Consider the following 21,025-nt stretch of genomic DNA (forward strand, 5'->3'; position numbering starts at 1 on the left):
CTATCTCCAAGCTGAATTATAGAATGGTTACAGCACAGGAGGCCATTCAGCCCCTCATGCCTGTGCTAGGTCTCTGCAAGAGCAAACCGCCTAGTGTCACTCCTCCGTCCTTTCCCCATAGCCCTGCTTTTTTTTTTTCGATTTCAGATCATGTTGTTTTTGAAAGTGTTCCCGAATGTTCCTTGAGAAACACCCTGGGCGGAATCACCCCAGATTTGCACTAAGTGATGTTTTACCCACAGGCTGAAATGGCAGGTTTTTGCGCTGTATCGTCCCAAACCCGCCTCATTAATCATGCATTCCCGGGAAACACGCCATTTCGCTGGTGGGTGGCCTCCGATTTACTCGCCACGCCATCACCTCGCCGCTTCCTCATGCCGGGCACCGTACTTAAAGCACAGCCATGCGCACAGCTCCCAGTACTTCCAGCCCGGGACTCCTGCACTGAAGACATGGCCCCGAAAGGCAAGAAGACTGCAGCCCCCCGATTCAGTGACACATCTCTGGAACGCCTTCTGGACATCATGGAGGTCCGGCGCGATGGCCTCTACCCCCGCTCTGGCTGCAGGAGGCCCATCAGTGTCACCACTCCAGCTTGGGAGGCAGTGGCAGGGGTGATCAGTGCCAACGCTACACAGAATAGGTTCGCCATCCAGTGCAGAAAGAGGGTGAATGATCTCATCCGTGCCACCAGGGTAAGGCAACTATCTCATCACTCTAAACTCACACACTCTCAAGCCCATCACGCATTCACTGGCATCTCACTCACTGCCAGCTCAAGAGACATCACCACTCACTCTCTCACACACACCCTCACATCTCCATCTGGCCTCATCTCCTCTGGAGACTGCCTCCTCAGCCCTCACCATCTTGAGGCCACTTGCACAGATCAACTTGCGTCCCCAAACACACCCTGGGATACCCCCTTTCCCCAGTACAGCCCTCGCCCTGCAGCCTCTTCCATTGCCGAGGCCACTTTAACCCCTTCCCCAAGCAAGCCCTAGCCCTGCAGCTGTTGAAAATCCACCCCCGCCTTACGGCCGGTCTGGTAAGTAGTGACCTCCCTGTGAGCCTCCCTAAAAGTGATGTGGTGCTGCCTGCGAAGCCTGGCGCTGATGACCACAAGTGCTGCCCGAAGCAAGGTAGGCAAACAAACCTCAAAGTCCCGAGTGAAGTGCAGCTCGCCAAGTGCACGTCGCTTATGTTTGGTTGTGAAACATGTCGGCCTGCAATCAGGTCGACATGCCCAGGTGATCCAGCGTGAGGGGTCTGATTCTGGCGGGTAGGGCTTAGAATGATATGCAGATGTTTTAAAATTAAGTTCCCAATGTCCAGCGGAGCAGATGATCGCAAATTATTTTCACGACGGCATGAAGCCAATTTTTGGTCTTCCCGCCATATTCTCCACTCGCGCCCACCATAGACACCCGGCGCCAATGGGCACGGAAAATTTCGCCCCCTGAGTTTTCCAACACAAAATTTTCCAAACCTAAAAAAAAAAAATCTGCTTGGAAATAATTTTGTTGTAATTCTGATTTCAATGCAGAACTGCTGTGCCAGGTCTTAAGGGGTTAACTCTTGGCATTCCTGTTGCCTGTTCACTAGGTTTAGAATTTCAGCTCCAGGCAGCATCAGGGCAGAAAGTTTTGAGTTGCTGGTCAAAGGTTGCATTTTTACTGTAGTTAAATTTTAATCTCCTTCTCTTTGTTGTCTAATAATCCTGACTGAATGGTGAGCTGTTGTAATAAAACGTGTCAGCTGTAGCTCAGTCGCTAGCACTCTCACCTCCAGGCCGTCCAACTCTTACGAAGTAAAATAAGGGACAGTTTAACAGTGGGGGGGGGGGTGTTGCTGGTGATCATAACTCCCCCTGGTTGCCTGTGGCCACAGTGCATGTATTCATAAAGAAACAAAGAGGCAAAGACCAGGCCTAATCTCACTGTCCTAGAATTAAGGAACAAAATGTGCCTCTTAAGGGATGCGGGTCAAGCAGTCAAAATAAGGAACAATTCCTGAAAATATGAGACATTTTGCAGAAATAGAATCATCGAAAAGTTGCGAGACAGAAGGAAGCTGTTCGGCCCATCGTGTCTGTGCCGGTCCACAAAGAGTCATCTAGCCTAAGCCTACCTTTTTGCAAACAGTCAGCATGGTTCTGTGAAAAGGAAATCATGTCTGACAAATTTATTAGAGTTCCTTGAGGATGTAACAAGCGGGGTGGATAAAGGTGAACCAGTAGATGAGGTGTATTTGGATTTCCAAATGGCATTTCATAACGTGCCACATAAATGGTTGCTACACAAGATAAGAGCTCATGGTGTTGGGAGTGACATATTAGCATGGAATTTGCTCCCCCTGCTCACCCCTGAGTCATAAGGTTCCGGGTTCAAGTCGCGCTCCAGGGCCTGCGTACGGTGCCCAGCATGAGGAAGCGGCGAGGTGATGGCGTGGCGAGTAAATCGGAGGCCACCCACCAGCGAAATGGCGTGTTTCCCGGGAATGCATGATTAACGAGGCGAGTTTGGGACGATACAGCGCAAAAACCTGCCATTTCAGCTTGTGGGTAAAACATCACTTAGTGCAAATCTGAGGTGATTCCGCCCAGGGTGTTTCTCAAGGAACATTCGGGAACACTTTCAAAAAGCTGACAATCCAGTGCAGTACTGAACTCTTTCGAGTTATCAACAGATCGCATGTAACTCTTTCGAGTACATTCACAGTTCTTGGTTTCCGGGAGTGGGACATGAACCCACAACCTTCTGATTCAAAGGTGAGGGTGCTATGAACTGAGCCACAGCTGACACCTCAGTGCAGTACTGAGGGTGTACTGTGCTGCTGGAGGTGTTAATGGATGTACCAGATTGATACCTGGAATGAGCAGCTTGTCTAATGAGGAAAGGTTAGACAGGCTGGGCTTGTTTCCACTGGGGTTTAGAAGAGTGAGGGGTGACTTGATTGAAGTACATAAGATCCTGAACAATATTCACAAGATGGACGTGGAAAGGATGTTCCTCTAGTCCAGAACTAGGGTGCACCGTTTTAAAATTAGGGGTCGCCCTTTAAGGACAGAGATGAGGAGAATTTTTTTCTCTCAGAGGGTTGTGCGACTTTGGAACCTTCGGCCTCAGGAGGCAGTGGAAGTAGGGTCTTTGAGTATTTTATGGCGGAGGTAGGTAGATTCTTGACATCGGAGGTAGGTGGGAATGTAGAATTCAAAACACAAACACATCAACCATGGTCTTATTGAATGGCAGAGCAGGCTCAAGGGGCCAAATGGCCTACTTCTGCTCCTACTTCACATGTTCCTATGTACCATTGGGAAGGAAGTTCAGGATTTTGACCCAACGACAGTGAAGGAACATCTATAATGGTTAGTTGATTATGTTGTTAAAGATACACAGGTGATGGGCATTGTTTGGTTAAGGACTGAGAGCATGTAGAAAGTCAGCTGGGACACTGTGGCCTGGTGGGGTGGCGGGGTGTAGTTGGTGGTAGAGAACTGTAATGATGTATCCTGTGAATAAACCTACGAACAAGGAAAAGATCTTGTTTCATACTTCACCATCTGGCTTGGATCCATTTCACAGTAAGAGCTGGGTGGTCAGTATTGTGTACAGTGCTGGTCTCCTCATTTAAGGAAGGATGTAAATGTGTCGGAAGCAGTTCAGTAAAGGTTTACTAGACTGGAATAGGCAGGTTGTCTTATGAGGAAAGGTTGGACAGGTTAGGCTTGTGGAGTTTACAAGAGTAAGAGCTGACTTGATTGAAACTTATAAGATCCTGAGGGGTCTTGACAGGGTGGATGTGGAGAGGATGTTTCCTCTTGTGGGAGAATCTAGAACTAAGGGTCAGTTTAAAAATAAGGGGTCGTTCATTTAAGACAGAGGTGAGACCTTTTTCTCTCAGAGGGTAGCGAGACTTTGGAACTCTCTTCCCCAAAAGGAGGTGGAAGCAGAGTCTTTGAATATTTTTAAGGGAGAGCTAGATAGATTCTTGATAAGCAAAGGGGTGAAAGGTTATTGGGGGTAGGCGGGAATGCGGAGTTGAGGTTACAATCAGATCAGCCATGATCTTACTGAATGGCAGAGGAGGCTCGAGGGGCTGAGTGGCCTACTCCTGCTCCTAATATGTATGTGTGCATGGTCATTCCTAAGGCCTGTGTCTGGACAGTGACTGTTGATGGCTGGGAGCGGTAGGAGGGTCTTCAGAGCTGAGCTCTACCCTGTCCACAGCTGCCATCTCCATACATGCACTTAACTGCAAATCAAAAATTTTAAAATTGGCTACCATTTCTGCTTCTCTGACAGGCAGAATGGAAATAACTCTCAATGTTGGTGGGTTTTACAATGGGCAACAGAAATGGAAATTGGGTGGCATGGAAAAGCGGGTGGCCAATTTGCCATTAACTCTGCTGCAGCTGAAAGCTCTATCCAATGCCTTTGCTGGCCTGCCACTGAAATTCAAATATTTGTGTGAAATATTTGTGTGTTCACCACTGCCAACAGTGGAACATAACAGTAGATATGTCTGTACCAACTTCTCTGATGGTCAACCTTGGCCTAGCAGGTAGCACTCTCACCTCTTAGTTGTAAGGTCGTGGGTCCAAGTCCCCACTCCACATATCTGCACACACAATCTAGGCTGACACTTCAGTGCGGTACTGGGAGAGTGCTGCACCGTTAGAACTGCTGCCTTCTGGACAAGGCATTGAACCGGATTGCTGTCTGCCCTCCGAGCTGCGCATAAAATATCCTATGGCACTGTTTGAAGAAGAGCAGAAAAGTCCTCCCAGTGAAGGAACAACATTTCTCCGTCAACTAATGCCCAACAAACCGATGATTTGGTTAATTACTTCACTGCAGTTTGTGGGGGCTTGCTGTGTGTAAATTGGCCGCCACGTTTCCTACAATCCAACAATAAGGAGACTGTGGGATGCTCTGAGGTTGTGAACTGCAACTTTAACGCTCATATATCTTTCATCAGGGGTCCCGGGCATACATCATAGAATGTATGCAGCACAGAAGGAGGCTATTCGGTCTGTCATTTCTGTGCTGCTGGCCCTCTAAGAACTACTCAGCTAGTCCCACCCATTCCCCTGCTTTTTACCCGTAGCCCTGTAAAAAAAATATTTTCTCTTCAGAAAATTATCCAATTCCCCTTTGAGCACCATGACTGAATCACACTCTCGGGGAGTGCTTTCCAGATCCTAACCACCTACTGTTTAAGGATGTTTCTCCTCTTGTTGCCTTTGCTTCATTTGCCAATCACCTTCAATCTGTGCCCTCTGCTTCTCGGCCCTTCTGCCAACAGGAGCTCCCTTCAGACCCCTCACGATTTTGAACACCTCCATCAAATCTCCACTCAACCTTCCCTTTCCCTAAAGGAAGCCAGCACCAGCTTCTCCGATCCAACTTCAGAACTGAAGTCCCTCATCCCCAGGACTATTCCGGTCCATCTTTCCCGCACCCTCTTCGCGCCATGATGGAATTAGGGAGCAGGGCTTCGAAGGGCCAAATGGGCCACTCATGCTCCAAAGTCCTATTTTCTTATGTAGGTTCTAAGTATTTTTTTTTATTGAATTCAAATTTCAACACCTGCTGTGGTGGGATTCGCACCCAAGAGGTCCTGGGATAAAAGTCCAGTGACAATACCACTAACACCAGGTTCTAAAAGCACAAACCCTGGCTGATTTATATTTTAAACAGCCCCCCAATCACCCTCTATCTTTTCCCTAACCCAAAGGCGTGCAGCAAAATGCCCTTTACTAGTACCCCAATTGGCGGCAGGGTAACTCAGCCCGGACCTGAAGTTGAAAGAGGGGCATTTTCCGCTCACGCAGCGTTTCCTGATTCACTCCGACCGCACAAAAAGCGCAGGCTATTTGGGCCGGTGGCATCTCCCTGGACCAGGAGGGTTGCACAGGCTGGGAGTGTGGCTGCATTGCAACAGTGACCGACGGGCACCTCGCCTGGGAGTTAAGCCGCCTGCCTGCAGTTAAGCCCTGGATATTGTGAAGTCAGCCCACACCCCCTGCATTGGTTAAAGCTATAACGCGATCTCCTTTGCCAAGGACAAATGCAATCGGATCGCAGCAGCATAAAGGATTGGGATAGGGAGGGAGGGGAGGGGATGAATGGATGGATGGGGGGAGGTGGGGAAAGGATTGCTGTACTCACTGCACATCCCGGCGGATGGTCCTGAAGAAGATGCCGAGGAACTTGCGGCCTCCCGAGGCGAGGTAGAGAGCGCAGGAAGCGGCTGTGAGCAGTGGCCAGGGCAGCCCGGTCAGCGAGCGCAGCAGCAAGAGGAGAGCCGTGCAGGAAGCTAACCTCCACATCACCCAACCCTGCTGCAAGCTCCACAGGCAGGAGATGCACAAGGGGTGAAGGGTGACCCCAAAAAATAGAGAGGGTAAGAGGTGGCTTTAAAGGGGGGGGTTTGGGTTGCACAAGCCAGAGGAGAGGAGAGAATCTCAAATGCAGCTGCAGAATACAGTCTGACTGCCAGAGGGAACCAGCCTGAACTTGCCGGCAGAGATCCAAGCCAAGACTTCGGCTGCAAAGCTGCACGGCAGCAAAACAAATAATCACTTTCGGATGTTTCCCATTGCGATGTTTTGCCGTTTAACTTTCAATCTCGTCCAGCCTGGCTTTGCCAAATAGGGAACAACATCATTCATCCAATTAAAAAAAGGGGATGGGTCCCCCCACCACCACCACGATTGTTTCCTTATTTGTAAATCTGTCACTTGTCGGTGTACTTTCCGCTACCTAGCGACCTGCACCGGTCGCTCAGACCTTCCTTTTCCTCTCTGTAAGCGGCTTGACTGACAAGGGGAGGGAGCCCGGGGGGTGTGCGGCTGCCTTTACTGCGCAGGCGAGAGAGCCTCAAGTCTTTTCGGGAATTGTAGTTCTCTCTCTCTCTCTATATATATATATATATATATTTAACAAACAAAAAGCAAAACCCTGCAGACGCTGGAGATCTGAAATAAAAACAGAACGTGCTGGAAATACATCAGTGAAGGCAGAAACAGAGTTAAGATGAAGGGTAATAATCATTGCAACTGCAATGTTAACAGTTAGGGAGGGAGTTCAAGGATTTTGACCCAGGTACAGTGATATAGTTCCAAGTCAGGATGGTGTGTAACTTGGGGGAGGAATTTTTGCAAGCTGTGCTGTTCCCATGCATCTGCTGCCCTTGTCCTTCTAGATGAAAGTGGCCGTGGGTTTGGAAGGTGCGGTCAGAGGAGCCTTGGTGGGCTGTCTTCAACCTGATTCTGCAATGAATTAACTAACGAGCGCATGTTAAAAAATTAAACTTGCAGCTTCCCTGATTAGTCGGTGAGTCAGAGCATCACTCAGTGTGGGGCTAAATCATACACAAAGCCTCAGTATGATTCTAGGTTCAATCCCTACTCTATGTTAGATCAGTTGATCTCAGGTGAGACTGCTATCACTGGGTGAGCACTAACTCCTTTTAAAATGTTAAAATTCAACTCACAATTCCTCACTTCTGATAACAATTCTGCAAACCTTGCTGTAAAAAATTTTTCAGATTAAATTGTAAAGTCTGTGAAGGTCCTTACGTTCATGATGTAAGGTCACAAAAGAAGGATAAATAGTTGGAAATGTTAGTATGTGACTGATGATCAAAAGAGTGAGATCAAGTTAAAATCCCATTTAAACATATTTATCGAGCTAGATAGAAACATTAGTAATATCACAATTATAGTACTGTAAGGAACATATCTTTTTATTTCTGTTGGACAATGGCTGCAGTTTGAAAGACACGTCTACTGGAACAGGGTGAGAGATATATACAATGTTGCAGTCCTGGAACAGAGTGTTCCATGAAAGACAGGATGGTCCTGGAAATGAGTCCTGGACCAAGGGAGCTGCCTGGCAACAACGTTTTAAATGGCTCCTGACCAGGTGACCAGGTTTTGTATGAGGGCAGTGCAGCAGAATAGCTCCTAGCCTGAAAGGAACAAGACCTAAAACCTCTTTCTCCTGTGCGTGGAAAATTCCAGTAATTCCACAGTAATAGCTAGCTTTCTTTTTCTCCTCATATCTCTATAACCTGCTATCTCTCTCTGGAAACCCCTGTCAAGAGGCAAAGGGGAAAATCACTGTTAGAGACATTGAAAGGCAAGTGCACAACCAGTGAACTAAATACTGAAAGTGCTGGAAGACCATCTCGTGTCATCAACAAGAACTGAAAGGAATTTGGAGGACATCGATGGGAATCCTGTACCCCGGATTGGTGCTATTGAACTATTTTATCCCACCCTTAAAATCCAGGTTTTTGAGTGTCTTGTATGTGTATGTATAGGGATTTAAGAAGGGGTAGAGTTTAAGTTATAGAGTTAGAAATTAGCAGTTCATATTTCTTTCTTTTTCCACTAGTTAATGACAGTTTGTTCAATAAACAGTTATTTACTTATTAAGTTTACAAACCTGGTGCTTGTATTCTGTTGACCTAAATTAAACAGTTAGGTAGAATTGGAGCAATCTGATGGTTTGGTCAAACTTTTCACATTTGTCGTGGCTCGGGGAACAGTGGAGCTTGATGTTGCAGCGCAATATTCCCAGTGAGTCATAACTACTGTGTGCAATAACAGGAAGGATGTTGAGTATGTTAAGAGGCTGGAGTGCAGATTCACTGCCCGATATGGGGACATACAAATAAGACAAAAGACTTGAGAAAGTCAATGTAAAATCCAGCATTCACTAGTATCAATCACACTTGCAGTGAATAATTTTAAACTAATTTACAAAAGCAAAAGAGGTACTAATTTCCTGATGTTTTCTGACCTTTGTGTTTGCTGTTTTGTAGTTAAACAAACTGCATAAAACACAAAACAGCAATGAGATTAATGATTAGTTAGAGTCTTTTTGGTGGTGTTAGCTGAGGGATAAATATTAGCTGGCACGATGGGAGAACTCCCCTACTCCTCTTTGAATAGTGTCTAAGATCTTGCACAAGCAGATAAGTAAGTCCATGGGCTAAGGTCACATTCAAAAGACAGAACCTCTGAGAAAGCAGAAATCCCTCAGTACTGTGTGGAAGTGACTAATTAGACTTGTGTTGTGTGGGGTTTGTAATTCTACAAAGCGCTTCCCTAATAATGCAATACAGACTAAATCTACAATTTTTAAAATTCTTTCACGGGATGTGGGTGTCGCTGGCTGGGCCAGCATTTGTTGCCCATCCCTAATTGCCCTTGAGAAGGTGGTGGTGAGCCGCCTTCTTGAACTGCTGCAAACTTTTTGGGTGAGTGCGAATAATTCAGTCGAGTGGAGCCGGAGCAGCTTCTTGTCATCTGGGCTTTGATATCAAATGCTTTAATTGTAAAAAGGGAGATCTATCAAATCTCAGCTGTTTGGATCAAGGGTTAACTTGTTTCAAGGTTAGGTACACTCACAGTGCTGTTTGAGAGGGAGGGAGTTCCAGGATTTTGACCCAGCGACAGTGAAGGAACGGCGATATATTTCCAAGTCAGGATGGTCAGTGGCTTGGACGGAAACTTGCAAAAGTGGTTGTGCTCCCATGCGTCTGCTGCCCTTGTCCTTCTCGGTGGTAGTGGTCACCGCTTTGGAAAATGCTGTCAAAGAAGCTTTGGCAAGTTGTCTTCAAGCTGATTCTGCATTCGATTAATCAACTTGTGCCTCAGCTTCCGCTTCTTTGAAAGGTCAGTGAGTCATAACCTTTTGACTCAGAGTTGAGAGTGCCAAAGGCTAACTTGAAACTAGTTAATCTTGATCCAAACAGCTGAGATTTGATAGGCCTCCCATTTTACAATTAAGAGCATTTGATGTCAAAGTCTAGATGACAAGAAGTTGCTCTGACCCCACTCTTTGGGTGGGTGAAGTTGACTGAATTATTCCCACTCACCCAAAAAATTCGCATTCAGGTAGTAAGAGCCCATAGAGCAGACAGAAATCAGCCCCACAGCAGAAATTTGGAGCTTGATTTTAGTACTTGTCAATTCTCGGATTTTCCAATTATTTAAACTGCCTTAAAATTGGACGGTAGCATCCTCAATATCATTGAGGATATGAGTATAATTTGGGATAAGGGCAGATGAACAGACCAAAGCAACCCAAATTAACTATTTTGAATCTATTCAAATAATCGTGTCAATATGCTGGCATATGTTGAACCTCCTGTGGTCCGCATGGAAAACATCCACCTCAACCAGCTGACAGCTAATGAAGCACTCCCTCTGACACAGGACCTCAAAACAAAGCACATGCACCTGTCCGAAATCCTGTAAGCCCTACTGGAACACACACCACTCCCTACAAATGGATGACAGCCTCACCCCTCAATGGCGCACCTCCTGGTTGGCCGTAAACATCACCAACCGCAACCTGTTAACTGACCCAAGTGGCGAAATCCCTGCTTTCAACCTTCCACGGACTATCTGGACAACCCTCAACCACTTGATGATGAACCAGGGAAGATGTGGCCTCTTGCTCCACAAGTGAAACATGAGGAGCAGCTCAAATTGTGACTGTGGCCATCCAAGCCAGACCATTTCCTATATACTGAGCTCCTGCCTTGAAAGACCCATTCCTGGTGGCATCACAATCATTCACACTGCGTCAGCTGAAGCCATTGAACGGATCGTTAACCTCAAAATCGACATATAAGTGGTTCCCCTAGCCATACAAATAAAAAAAATCTTGGCTCAATGTGGAAAAACACACTTTGCACATGCAAATTATGATATCCCTCTGCAATGGCGCACATCCATTTTGTACATGAACACCATGGTACTATGTAAAGTAGTAGAAACATGAACAGCTGTCCAGGGCCCCAAACAAAAGGGCATGTTCTTGCTTCTTCTTGAACCTGGCACCAGCATTAGCCTGCCACATACATTTATATTAGCAGGAAAGGGATAATTTTGCCAATGCACTGGCATTATGTGATATTTAAGAGCAGCATCAGAGAAGTGCATGGTGCCACCCACCATTCATCTCTTTCCAGTTTAGGACCAGAGAGTGGAACCCAACCTGGGCAAATCAGCAATGACAAAGTAACCCTCATTTGCTCATCAGGGACTTCAGTAGGACTCTGTGGAATGCACTGCAAGAGGACTTAATTGGTGGGTGGTTGCAAGGAATATTATTCATCTTGTGCTTTGCTTCTCCATTCAATGTAACTGGAATCTCACTTTTCTGAAAATTGTTTGGAACATTCTATTGGTTTCCCAAGTCATTGTTTCAAAATCAGACCCTGGCCATTACAGTCTCCAAACTAATATATTTACTATAGTTTCCTCTATGTTCATGGTACAAACATCATTACACAGAAATGACCATTGCCAATGTTAACATATGAAGGCTTAACATATTTGTATGATTTTCCATTGTCCATTATTTTAACACAGACATTTGTCTGTTTATTTTAAATGCGTCAAAATAATGCTTTAAGCCTTGATCTGCCAGCTAATATCAGCTCCAAAGCAGCATTTTATTTTAAATTTTCCTTGGTGCCTTGCTTCCTGGTGGATCCCACTGTAGCCATCCGTATTTTCAATCCTTGTATGTTTGGAGACAGTGTGAAAATACCCGACACAACCAGACATGTCAAAGAATGCGCTAAATTTGTGCTTTGTTGAGCGAATTTTGACTCCTGAAATGTGTTGTCTCTCTCAGCTGCCTTTGGGCTGGATCCCAGTGGAAACAAGCTCTCCCGCATCACTGGGATATTGTTTACATGAATAAACACGAGCCCAGATCTACTGAATCTAAAGGGAAATTCTCCCAGTTTAACCCGGTTCAGGTCCTGAAAGGTGGAATCAGCAAAGTGCCCTTGGTCTGAATTGTGTAGTGAATGAGAATTTTGTTCATCTTTGTAAGTGGAACACCCCCTGGAGAAATGCTTATCAATAAATGGATCTGAACTCTGTGCATGATTTCTTTGGATGTGAGTTCCAACAAACCAAAACTTTGGAATAACAGCTTATTCCCTTTGTTGTTACAATATAGGCCCATTTCCAAGATGTTTTACTTGACAGGAAGCCAGCTTTCAAATGCAAGCCTGAGTTTTCGATGAGCCAAAACTTAACATCATGTAAAAAATCTATGGGATAGCGTGCGTTCAGGACCTTCTACCATTGCAGCAGAACTAATGCGGCCTACACACACTGTGCTCTAGATCACTCCACACTGAAAGAACTATGTCAACTAACAAGCACTCATTTGAAAACAGCAACATAGGACTGAATTTTGAGGTGGTCAGGCGGGCACAGTGGGTGGGTCCGGGAGCAGCTGGTAAACAGCCCGCGATCGGGCCCCCGACTGCGATTTCACGCTGGCTGGCCAATTGACGGGCAGTCAGCGTGAAACGTGCGCCGAAAGGCTCAGCACTGCCGGGGCGGGGGCAGGAGATGGGCGAGCACTGAAGTCAGCGCGGGCGCCGGGGAGCGCGCAATGAAAGTTCCCCGAAGGCGGAGAGCTGCCTCAGGGAGCTGAAGAATTTGAAACCATGAAATAAAAGATTTGGGAATGCAGGAAAAAATGCCCACATGTCAGACTCCCTCCCATGAACATGTAGATTATAAAAATTCTTGTCACACGTTTTTATTTTTTTTAAGATTAAGATCGGAAACCTCATCCCGCTCGTGGGTGAGGTTTCCTCAAAAATCCAAAGCCCGCCTGGCCGATTTGCCCGCCCGCCAACCATAAGATTGGATGAGCAGCGAAAAATTACACTTAATTAATGCGTTAATGGCCTTAATAGGCCTCTTAGTTGTCGGCGGGCGTGCTGCCGACTCTCACGCATGCCTGCCGACTGAAATATCACGCGAGTGCGTGATGATCGCCTGACGTCATTGCGCGCTATTTTATGCTTGGGCACGTCAGGCTGCATGCCAAGTGAAAATCCTGCCCCAAGGTACCATTGTTACTTTATTACTGTCACTATTACTTAATTATCATTGTTACTTTAAACCTGTTTCTCTGGAGCCAAGATAAGAAATAGCAAAGATACACGGGCAGTTCCTTGAGTGCCCTCATCCACAGCATTCTCACATTGCAAGTCACTGAACTCTGCTTGGAGGGAGATGGAAAAAAGGGGAGGCGAGTTCCTCCCCGTCGCCTGGGAGGGCAAACTCAGGGGGCAAGTAAATCCAGTTCTTCCACACAAGCCTCCTTGTGACTCAGCAGCATTCGGGGCCTGTGAGTGGGTTGCTTTGCCACATTCTTGGCAAGGGTACGGCACTTGGCAAGTGGGTACCTTAAAGGGAAATAGGTAGGTTACTGCTAATGATAGGTGATGTAGGGGGGGCGGGTGGGTGGGGAATCATTGGTCAATCCTTCAGAGGTGGAGGTCTGGGATAAATTCCTGACATATTTATATTTTGAGCTACTTTTGACACCACGTTGGGCCCAACATTTTGCATTAGATAATTTATATCGGAGAACTAAGGAAAAAAGAAAGGACTTACATTTATATCACATCTTTTATAGCCCCAGGGCATCCCAAAAAGCTTTACAGCTAATTAAGTACTTTTCGAACTGTAGTCCGTGTTATAATGTGGGGAAACGCAGCAGCTGAAAATGTCAAGAGTAAACCATGTGGTACCATGCTGTGTCTGTTGTGGCTCCTGTGCTGTTGTATCTGTTGACAGTCTTTCATGGGTCAACTTTTTTAAAAAAAGCTATTGAGTTACTCGAGATACACAATCTGCATGAAAATCTTTAATACTCCAACTAAATCTAGGAATGAATTGTTGCACTGATCCAGCTTAGATGCTGAAAGATTTTGCAACAGACAATCCAAGTAACGAACAGTTACTGCATAATGCAGTGCACATCCTCCAATTGCCGATCTCTTGGGGGAGCAACAGTGTCATTGGCTTGGAACTCTTGCGTTTAACCTGCATTTGGCCTATGGTGATGAGATCTCCTTTCTCTCTCTGTCAGCTGTGAGCGTTCAAAGTGAAATGATTTCACCCAGTCTCAGCACAGCTTCAAGTCAGCATTTTTAAAATTAATTCATGGGGTGTGAGCATTGTTGACAAGGCCAGTATTTATTGCCCATTCCTAATTTCTTTTTTGGAAAAATATGCTTTATTCATAAAATATCTGGAAGAACATTACAAACATTTCTAAATCGCCATCACAAAAAGTACAATCATTTTCAACTTTTACACATGGATCATGAGGTGCTTCAATGCAATCAATGAATATTACATGATTATCATATGATATTCATATTATATGAATATCACCCCACCAGCCTCCGCATTCAAAGGATCATCCTCCTCCGCCATTTCCGCCAACTCCAGCATGATGCCACCACCAAACACATCTTCCCTTCAACCCCCTTGGCGGCATTCCGTAGGGATCGTTCCCTCCGGGACACCCTGGTCCACTCCTCCATCACCCCCTACTCCTCAACCCCCACCTATGGCACCTCCCCATGCCCACGCAGAAGATGCAACACCTGCCCCTTCACTTCCTCTCTCCTCACCGTCCAAGGGCCCAAACACTCCTTTCAAGTGAAGCAGCATTTCACTTGCATTTCCCCTAACTTAGTCTACTGCATTCGTTGCTCCCAATGCGGTCTCCTCTACATTGGAGAGACCAAACGCAAACTGGGCGACCGCTTTGCAGAACACCTACAGTCTGTCCGCAAGAAAGACCCAAACCTCCCTGTCGCTTGACATTTTAACACTCCACCCTGCTCTCTTGCCCACATGTCTGTCCTTGGCTTGCTGCATTGTTCCAGTGAAGCCCAACGCAAACTGGAGGAACAGCACCTCATCTTCCGACTAGGCACTTTACAGCCTTCCAGACTGAATATTGAATTCAACAACTTTAGATCTTAAACTCCCTCCCCCATCTCCACCCCCTTTCCGTTTCTTCCCCCTCCCTTTCGTTTTTTCCAATAATTTATATAGATTTTTCTTTTCCCACCTATTTCCATTATTTTTAAATCTATAACTGTAATACCCTGTCAGTCTTTCCACCCCACTCCCACTAGAGCTGTACCTTGAGTGTCCTGCCATCCATTCTTAATTAGCACATTTTCTTAGTTAACTGAGTTTAACTTTCACTGCTGCTGTGGTGGGATTAGAACCCATGTCTCTGAAGCATAAGTGCGGTAACATAACTGCTATGCGACTGTACCCTATGGCATCCATGCACAGAGTAAATCTGCCCAAATATGACCCTAATTGGTTGGTCTATTTGGGCCAAATTGAAATGTAATGTCACATAAGTGACACAGGGGCTGCTCTGAAGATGCTGAGGTAGAGATTATTTGCAGGGGTCATTTAGGCGCTGTTTTATAAAAGCGTAACATAAACTCAAGATCGCCTCCCAATTTTCTGCATCTTTCAGCAGTTGGGATGGTAGGTGGGGAGGGTGCCCAGAAAGCGTCAGTATTTGAAACAGGGTCTCACACACAAGAAGGTTTGAAACCTACTGCTGGTGTGGTTACAGATGGCTGGCCAAAACACATGGGGCGAAATTGTCCCAGATTTCCACTCGGTGCGGTAGTGGACGGGTAAAACAGCCGCGTTGGTGGGTTTTCACGCCGTATCATCCCAAACCCGCCGCATTACTTATGCATTCCTGGGAAACACGCCATTTCCATGGCGGGCAGGCTCTCATTTGCCTGCCACGCCATCACCGCGCTGCTTCAGCATGCCGGGCGCCATATTGAAAGTCCAGCCACACACACACATCTCAGTGCTTCCAGCCCATGGCTGCTGTAGGGAAGATGTCCACGAAAGGCAAAAAGACGGCAGCCCCCAGGTTTAGTGATGCGTTACTGGAATGCCTTTTGAATTCTGTGGAGTCCCGCCAGGATGTCCTCTACCCCAGCTCTGGCCGCAGGATGGGCAGTGGCGTGACCAACCAGGCTTGGGAGGCGGTGGCAGATGTGGTGAGTGCCAACACCCTCCAAAAGAGGACAGCCACCCAGTGCCACAAGAGGATGAATAATCTCCTCCGTTCCTCCAGGGTAAGTCAGTCTTCTCACACTCTCAACTCACACACTCACAAACCCATCACACATTCACAGGGATCTCACTCACTGCCAGTCCAAGGGACATCATCATTCACTGTCTCACACGCACCTTCATCTGTCCTCATCCCGTCCAGGCACCACTCACCACCCACACATGCCAGGCATATTTATCATCTGGCCTGGCAGGCATCCTGCTTACACTCTCTCCATCTCTATTCATGCAGGACAAGCTGGCACACAACAAGAGGGAGAGGAGGCAGACTGGTGGAGGAATGCCTGACATCAAGGTCCTCACAGACTTTGAAAATAGAATCATCCAGCTGTCTGGCGACGATCTGGACCGTTCCTGTGCTAATGGTGAGGTCGGTGTTGCTCAACCAAGGGACAGTCCGGCAGTGCAACATCCATTACATCCATCAGACAACCATGCTGTGAGTGATGTGTCCTGTTTCATAGGCCAATGCCATGCACTAATTATCTCCCCTTGCTTCCACAGGTACATCTGCCAAACAGCAGACAGAGTCCACGACCCAAAGCCTCCAATCAAGCTCCGAAGAAACTTCTGAAGAGGAATCTGAAGGCACCCTCCTTGAAGTCCTGTCACAGCACTCACCTATAACCTCCACCAGAACAGAGACACACACCTTGCTGGGACCTAGCTTTAGAGCAGCCTCGGAATCACAATCTGGTGAGCACATCGCACTGTCTGATCCATGGAAGGCGGCAGCAGGGACTTCCCAGGTGCCTGGCTCTCAGAGGGCTGCTGGAGGCCAGAAATTCACTGAGTTCAAGTCAGATGTCCTGCATCTGGACTCAGTCATGTCACAGTCGCTGGAGCTGCAAAGGCAAGCTAGGGAGCATCAGGATGGGATGTCCACTGCAGTCCTCAGATTGCAGGGCACGATGGAGGAGTCCGTCCGCCTTCAGGCTGAGGTGATAGTGCCAGCATGCCAACGCTCCAAGGTCAACACTGGTAGGATGGTGGCTGCCTTGGAGACCTTGGCCCAGGACGTTGCTCCTACACTGCTGCAAGGGCTCAACTCCATCGCTAATGCCATGGTTGGCCTTTAATAGTGTGTACGTGAGAGGGTGTGGGGTAGCTCGATCTAATTACAGCTACTCCTTCTCCTCAAGGGGTCAGATTGGGGCTCCTGGGACCCATAGAGAGGAGGATCAACAGGTCCCCTCACCAGCCCGGGCTTGTCCATCCAGGGTAACTCCGGGGGTGTCCAGCTCATCTGAATCGCCTCTTCCTCTGACCTCAGCAGCTCCAGCTCCACGGGCCGAGGAAGGTTCCACTGCCACACAACAGGACCCTGAGAGCAGGCCGGGGTCCTTCAAGTCTCGGCCCTCCAGAGGATGCCCACCAAGGTCATTGAAGACATGGCGTAGCAGTCAGCAGGCTGCCTCCACCTCTGCTGTGGATGTCTGGGGAGCACCAAGACGTAGCAACAGGGTTAGGAAAGTTAAGAAGATGTAACTCTTTTTGAGTGTACCAAATAAACTAAATTAACAAATCAAAGGACAAATTAAAAGACAGCCCCTTAAAGGGAAACTGCAAAAACAGAAGACAAAATTTAAAGGAAACTTACAAACATTAAATCAAAATGTGATCAATGGGGCCAATAAAATCACCCCAATCCCCGCGGTGCCCACCAAGCACAGAAGGCCTCGGTGGTGCTGACAGACACTGTGTGCTCCCTCTCCAGGGACACCCGGCCATGAACATAGCCACGGAGGAAGGGCAGGCATTCAGGCCAGACAACCCCCTCGATTGCACACTGCCTGCACCTGTTAATGGACAACTTGGCCAGGCCCAGGAGCAGGTTCACGAGGTGATCCTCCTCCCTCCTGGCCCCCCCTCTGCACTGGGTGCCTGTAGATCAGAAGCGTGGGACTAAAGTGCAAGCAAAACAAAAGTAAAAGATTTTTCAAGTAACTAAAAAGGGGGTTCAGCCTACAACAACTTACATACGCGTGGTCCACAGACTCCACAAGGCCGGAAGAAGAGTTGTACAGCCTGGGCACGGGTGTTGATCACTTATACACACTGTCCACTATTGTCAATAAACTCCCAAGAATGTCTCCTTGCCTATGGCTCCTTGTTCTGATGAGCAGTGTTTGTGTCACTCAGATGTGAAACCTTTCTGCACAAGATAAAGGCAGGTGTCTCAGTCCAGGGCCTCTTCCCTGTGCAGTGTGTAACCTTCAGACCAAAGTGATGGTCCGGCTTCACACTCACTGGACACATTAGTGATGCCTGCACCTCGATGGTGCTTGTCATTGCTGCCAGAATGTCGTGGGCAGGCGTCACTGAGTTCAGGCATCCTCTGTGTGCTCTCAGCACCTTTAAGGTGGGACTGGCCCCCATCTCTTAAGCATCTGTGACCAGTGATGCTGTGCATCTGAAGGGCTCAGGTTCTGAAGGTGGACAAAGGATCAGATGCTTCTAAAGTTTTGTGGCTGCGTCTCTATGATATGACCCTGAGCACAGAACGCAAGCAAGCTTCCCTCAGTCAGACAGGAATCAGACATTTTCAGAAGCAATGTGAAGATCTATGCGTGTCGTCATCATCCTCCTGCAAACGAGCGACTATTAGGGCCTCCACTGTGTCTCCATGACAGGAACATTATCACAGACGGTGTGTGTGCTGCCATATGCCAGACTGGAGTCAAACGTTCACAGATGTGCTCTTCTCCGGATTGCTATGCACACAAGAACACACAAGAAATAGGAGCAGAAGTAGACCACACGGCTCTGCCATGCAGTACAGTCATAGCTGATTCTGGGTTCCAACTCCATTTTCCTGCCTGCTGCCCATATCCCTGAATTCCCTGAGAAACCAAAACTCTGCCTATCGCAGCTTTAAATTCATTCAATGATGGAGCATCCACAGTCCTCTGGGTAGAGAATTCCAAAGATTGATAACCCTCTGAGTGAAGAAATTTCTCCTCATCCCAGTCCTAAATGATTGGCCCCGTATCCTGAGAAGCTGCTGTTGTAAAGGGGGTGTGACATCTGGTGAGGACACAGCCAGCCAGATAGCAAAGGCACATGGGAAGAGGATTAGGCCATTCAGCCCCTCAAGTGTGTCCTGCCCCTCAGATCATGGCTGATCTACATCCTAACGCTCACTGCTTTGGTTCCAAAACTCTTTAATACCCTTACCTAACAAATCTTAGCTTTGAAATTTTTGATTAATAAGATCATAAGAAGTAGGAATAAGATATAAGAAATAAAGACCCCATTGTCCACAGCTTTTTAGGGAGTGAGTTTAGATTTCCACTAGCTTCTGTGTGAGAAGGGCTTCCTGGCATCACTCCTGAGCTACGTAACTCCAATTTTAAGATTAGCCCCTTTATTCTCAACTCCCTCACCAGTGGAAATAGCTTCTCTCCATCTACTCTAGCTACCATCTAATTTAATCATCTCCTTTAATCACCTTCAATACAAAGCAGCAGTGAATCACATCTAACCATTGCTCGGCAACTTTAGAAGAGCCATGTGTAAAAGGGGAATTAAAGGAAACAAGAACACGTGACAAACAGCAGCTAGTATTTTCCGACTGGCATTAACGTGAATGGCAGCCATCCCCATTGTAGTTTTGCTGCGGACTGCCTCTCTACCTCCATCTGCAGGTCGAAACTGGAACAATGGCTTTAATTTTCATCGAATCACTGAACGCGGCAGCACAGGACAGCGAATCTTCACTATTTTTCAAGCAAAGGCCACTTCAGCAAAAAAACTTGCAACATGAGAGCCACACCGACTGCTTTGCTAAATTATCATTGCTTACTACTGCTTCATGATGTAATGTTACAGGGCGACACGTGTAACTAAAACAAAATCATTTTTCTACTTAAAAATAAATACACATGTTCAATAAAAAAATACAGTATTCCTAAAACAATGACCAGAAAAATATAAGGAATTAAAAAATGCAACCAGGCAAGTAAACTTTTTAAAAGCTGAATAATGCAAAACTTACTTAAGTTGTAACATTGATAAATTCCTAACTTGGTAAATGAAATAACCTTTACATGTTTAAACTTGCCTTATTTTAAAAGAAAAATGTAACTTTCTACTTACTGCAGCTTCTGCCTGCCACCGATCCTGCTTCCTGAACCTCCTGCTTCCTGAACCTCCTGCTCCTGAACCTCCTGCTCTCTGAACCTCCTGCTCCCTGATCCTCCTGCTCCTGATCCTCCTGCTCCCTGATCCTCCTGCTTCCTGAACCTCCTGCTCCTGATCCTCCTGCTCCTGATCCTCCTGCTTCCTGATCCTCCTGCTCCTGATCCTCCTGCTCCTGAGCCTCCTGCTTCTGAACCTCCTGCTCTCCGAACCTCCTGCTTCCTGAACCTCCTGCTTCCTGATCCTCCTGCTCCCTGATCCTCCTGCTTCCTGAACCTCCTGCTCCCTGATCCTCCTGCTCCTGATCCTCCTGCTTCCTGATCCTCCTGCTTCCTGATCCTCCTGCTCCTGATCCTCCTGCTCCTGATCCTCCTGCTTCCTGAACCTCCTGCTCCCTGATCCTCCTGCTCCTGATCCTCCTGCTTCCTGATCCTCCTGCTTCCTGAACCTCCTGCTCCTGATCCTCCTGCTTCCTGATCCTCCTGCTTCCTGAACCTCCTGCTTCCTGATCCTCCTGCTTCCTGATCCTCCTGCTTCCTGATCCTCCTGCTCCTGATCCTCCTGCTTCCTGATCCTCCTGCTCCTGAACCTCCTGCTTCCTGAACCTCCTGCTTCTGAACCTCCTGCTCTCTGAACTTCCTGCTCTCTGAACTTCCTGCTTCCTGATCCTCCTGCTTCCTGAACCTCCTGCTTCCTGATCCTCCTGCTTCCTGATCCTCCTGCTTCCTGAACCTCCTGCTCCTGATCCTCCTGCTTCCTGATCCTCCTGCTTCCTGAACCTCCTGCTTCCTGATCCTCCTGCTTCCTGATCCTCCTGCTTCCTGATCCTCCTGCTCCTGATCCTCCTGCTTCCTGATCCTCCTGCTCCTGAACCTCCTGCTTCCTGAACCTCCTGCTTCT

At 47.3% G+C, this 21,025-nt stretch overlaps 1 protein-coding gene across 2 annotated transcripts in view; it reads right to left on the reverse strand.

The window, feature by feature from the left end:
- The window catches only part of slc27a4 (solute carrier family 27 member 4), a 60,219-nt gene extending 53,539 nt beyond the window's left edge, over positions 1-6,680 (reverse strand). Inside the window, exon 1 of one of the 2 annotated variants that reach the window (XM_078550088.1) lies at positions 6,591-6,680. In XM_078550088.1, the coding sequence (XP_078406214.1) occupies positions 6,591-6,679 (89 nt within the window). In that variant the 5' untranslated portion in view covers position 6,680. Of the gene's footprint in view, positions 1-6,176; positions 6,376-6,590 lie in introns of those variants that run through there. The other variant, XM_078550087.1, reaches the window with a different exon arrangement.
- Positions 6,681-21,025: the final 14,345 nt, after the last annotated feature.

The sequence above is a fragment of the Cetorhinus maximus genome, chromosome 10, assembly GCF_964194155.1.
Source record: "Cetorhinus maximus chromosome 10, sCetMax3.hap1.1, whole genome shotgun sequence".
NCBI lineage: Eukaryota > Metazoa > Chordata > Chondrichthyes > Lamniformes > Cetorhinidae > Cetorhinus > Cetorhinus maximus.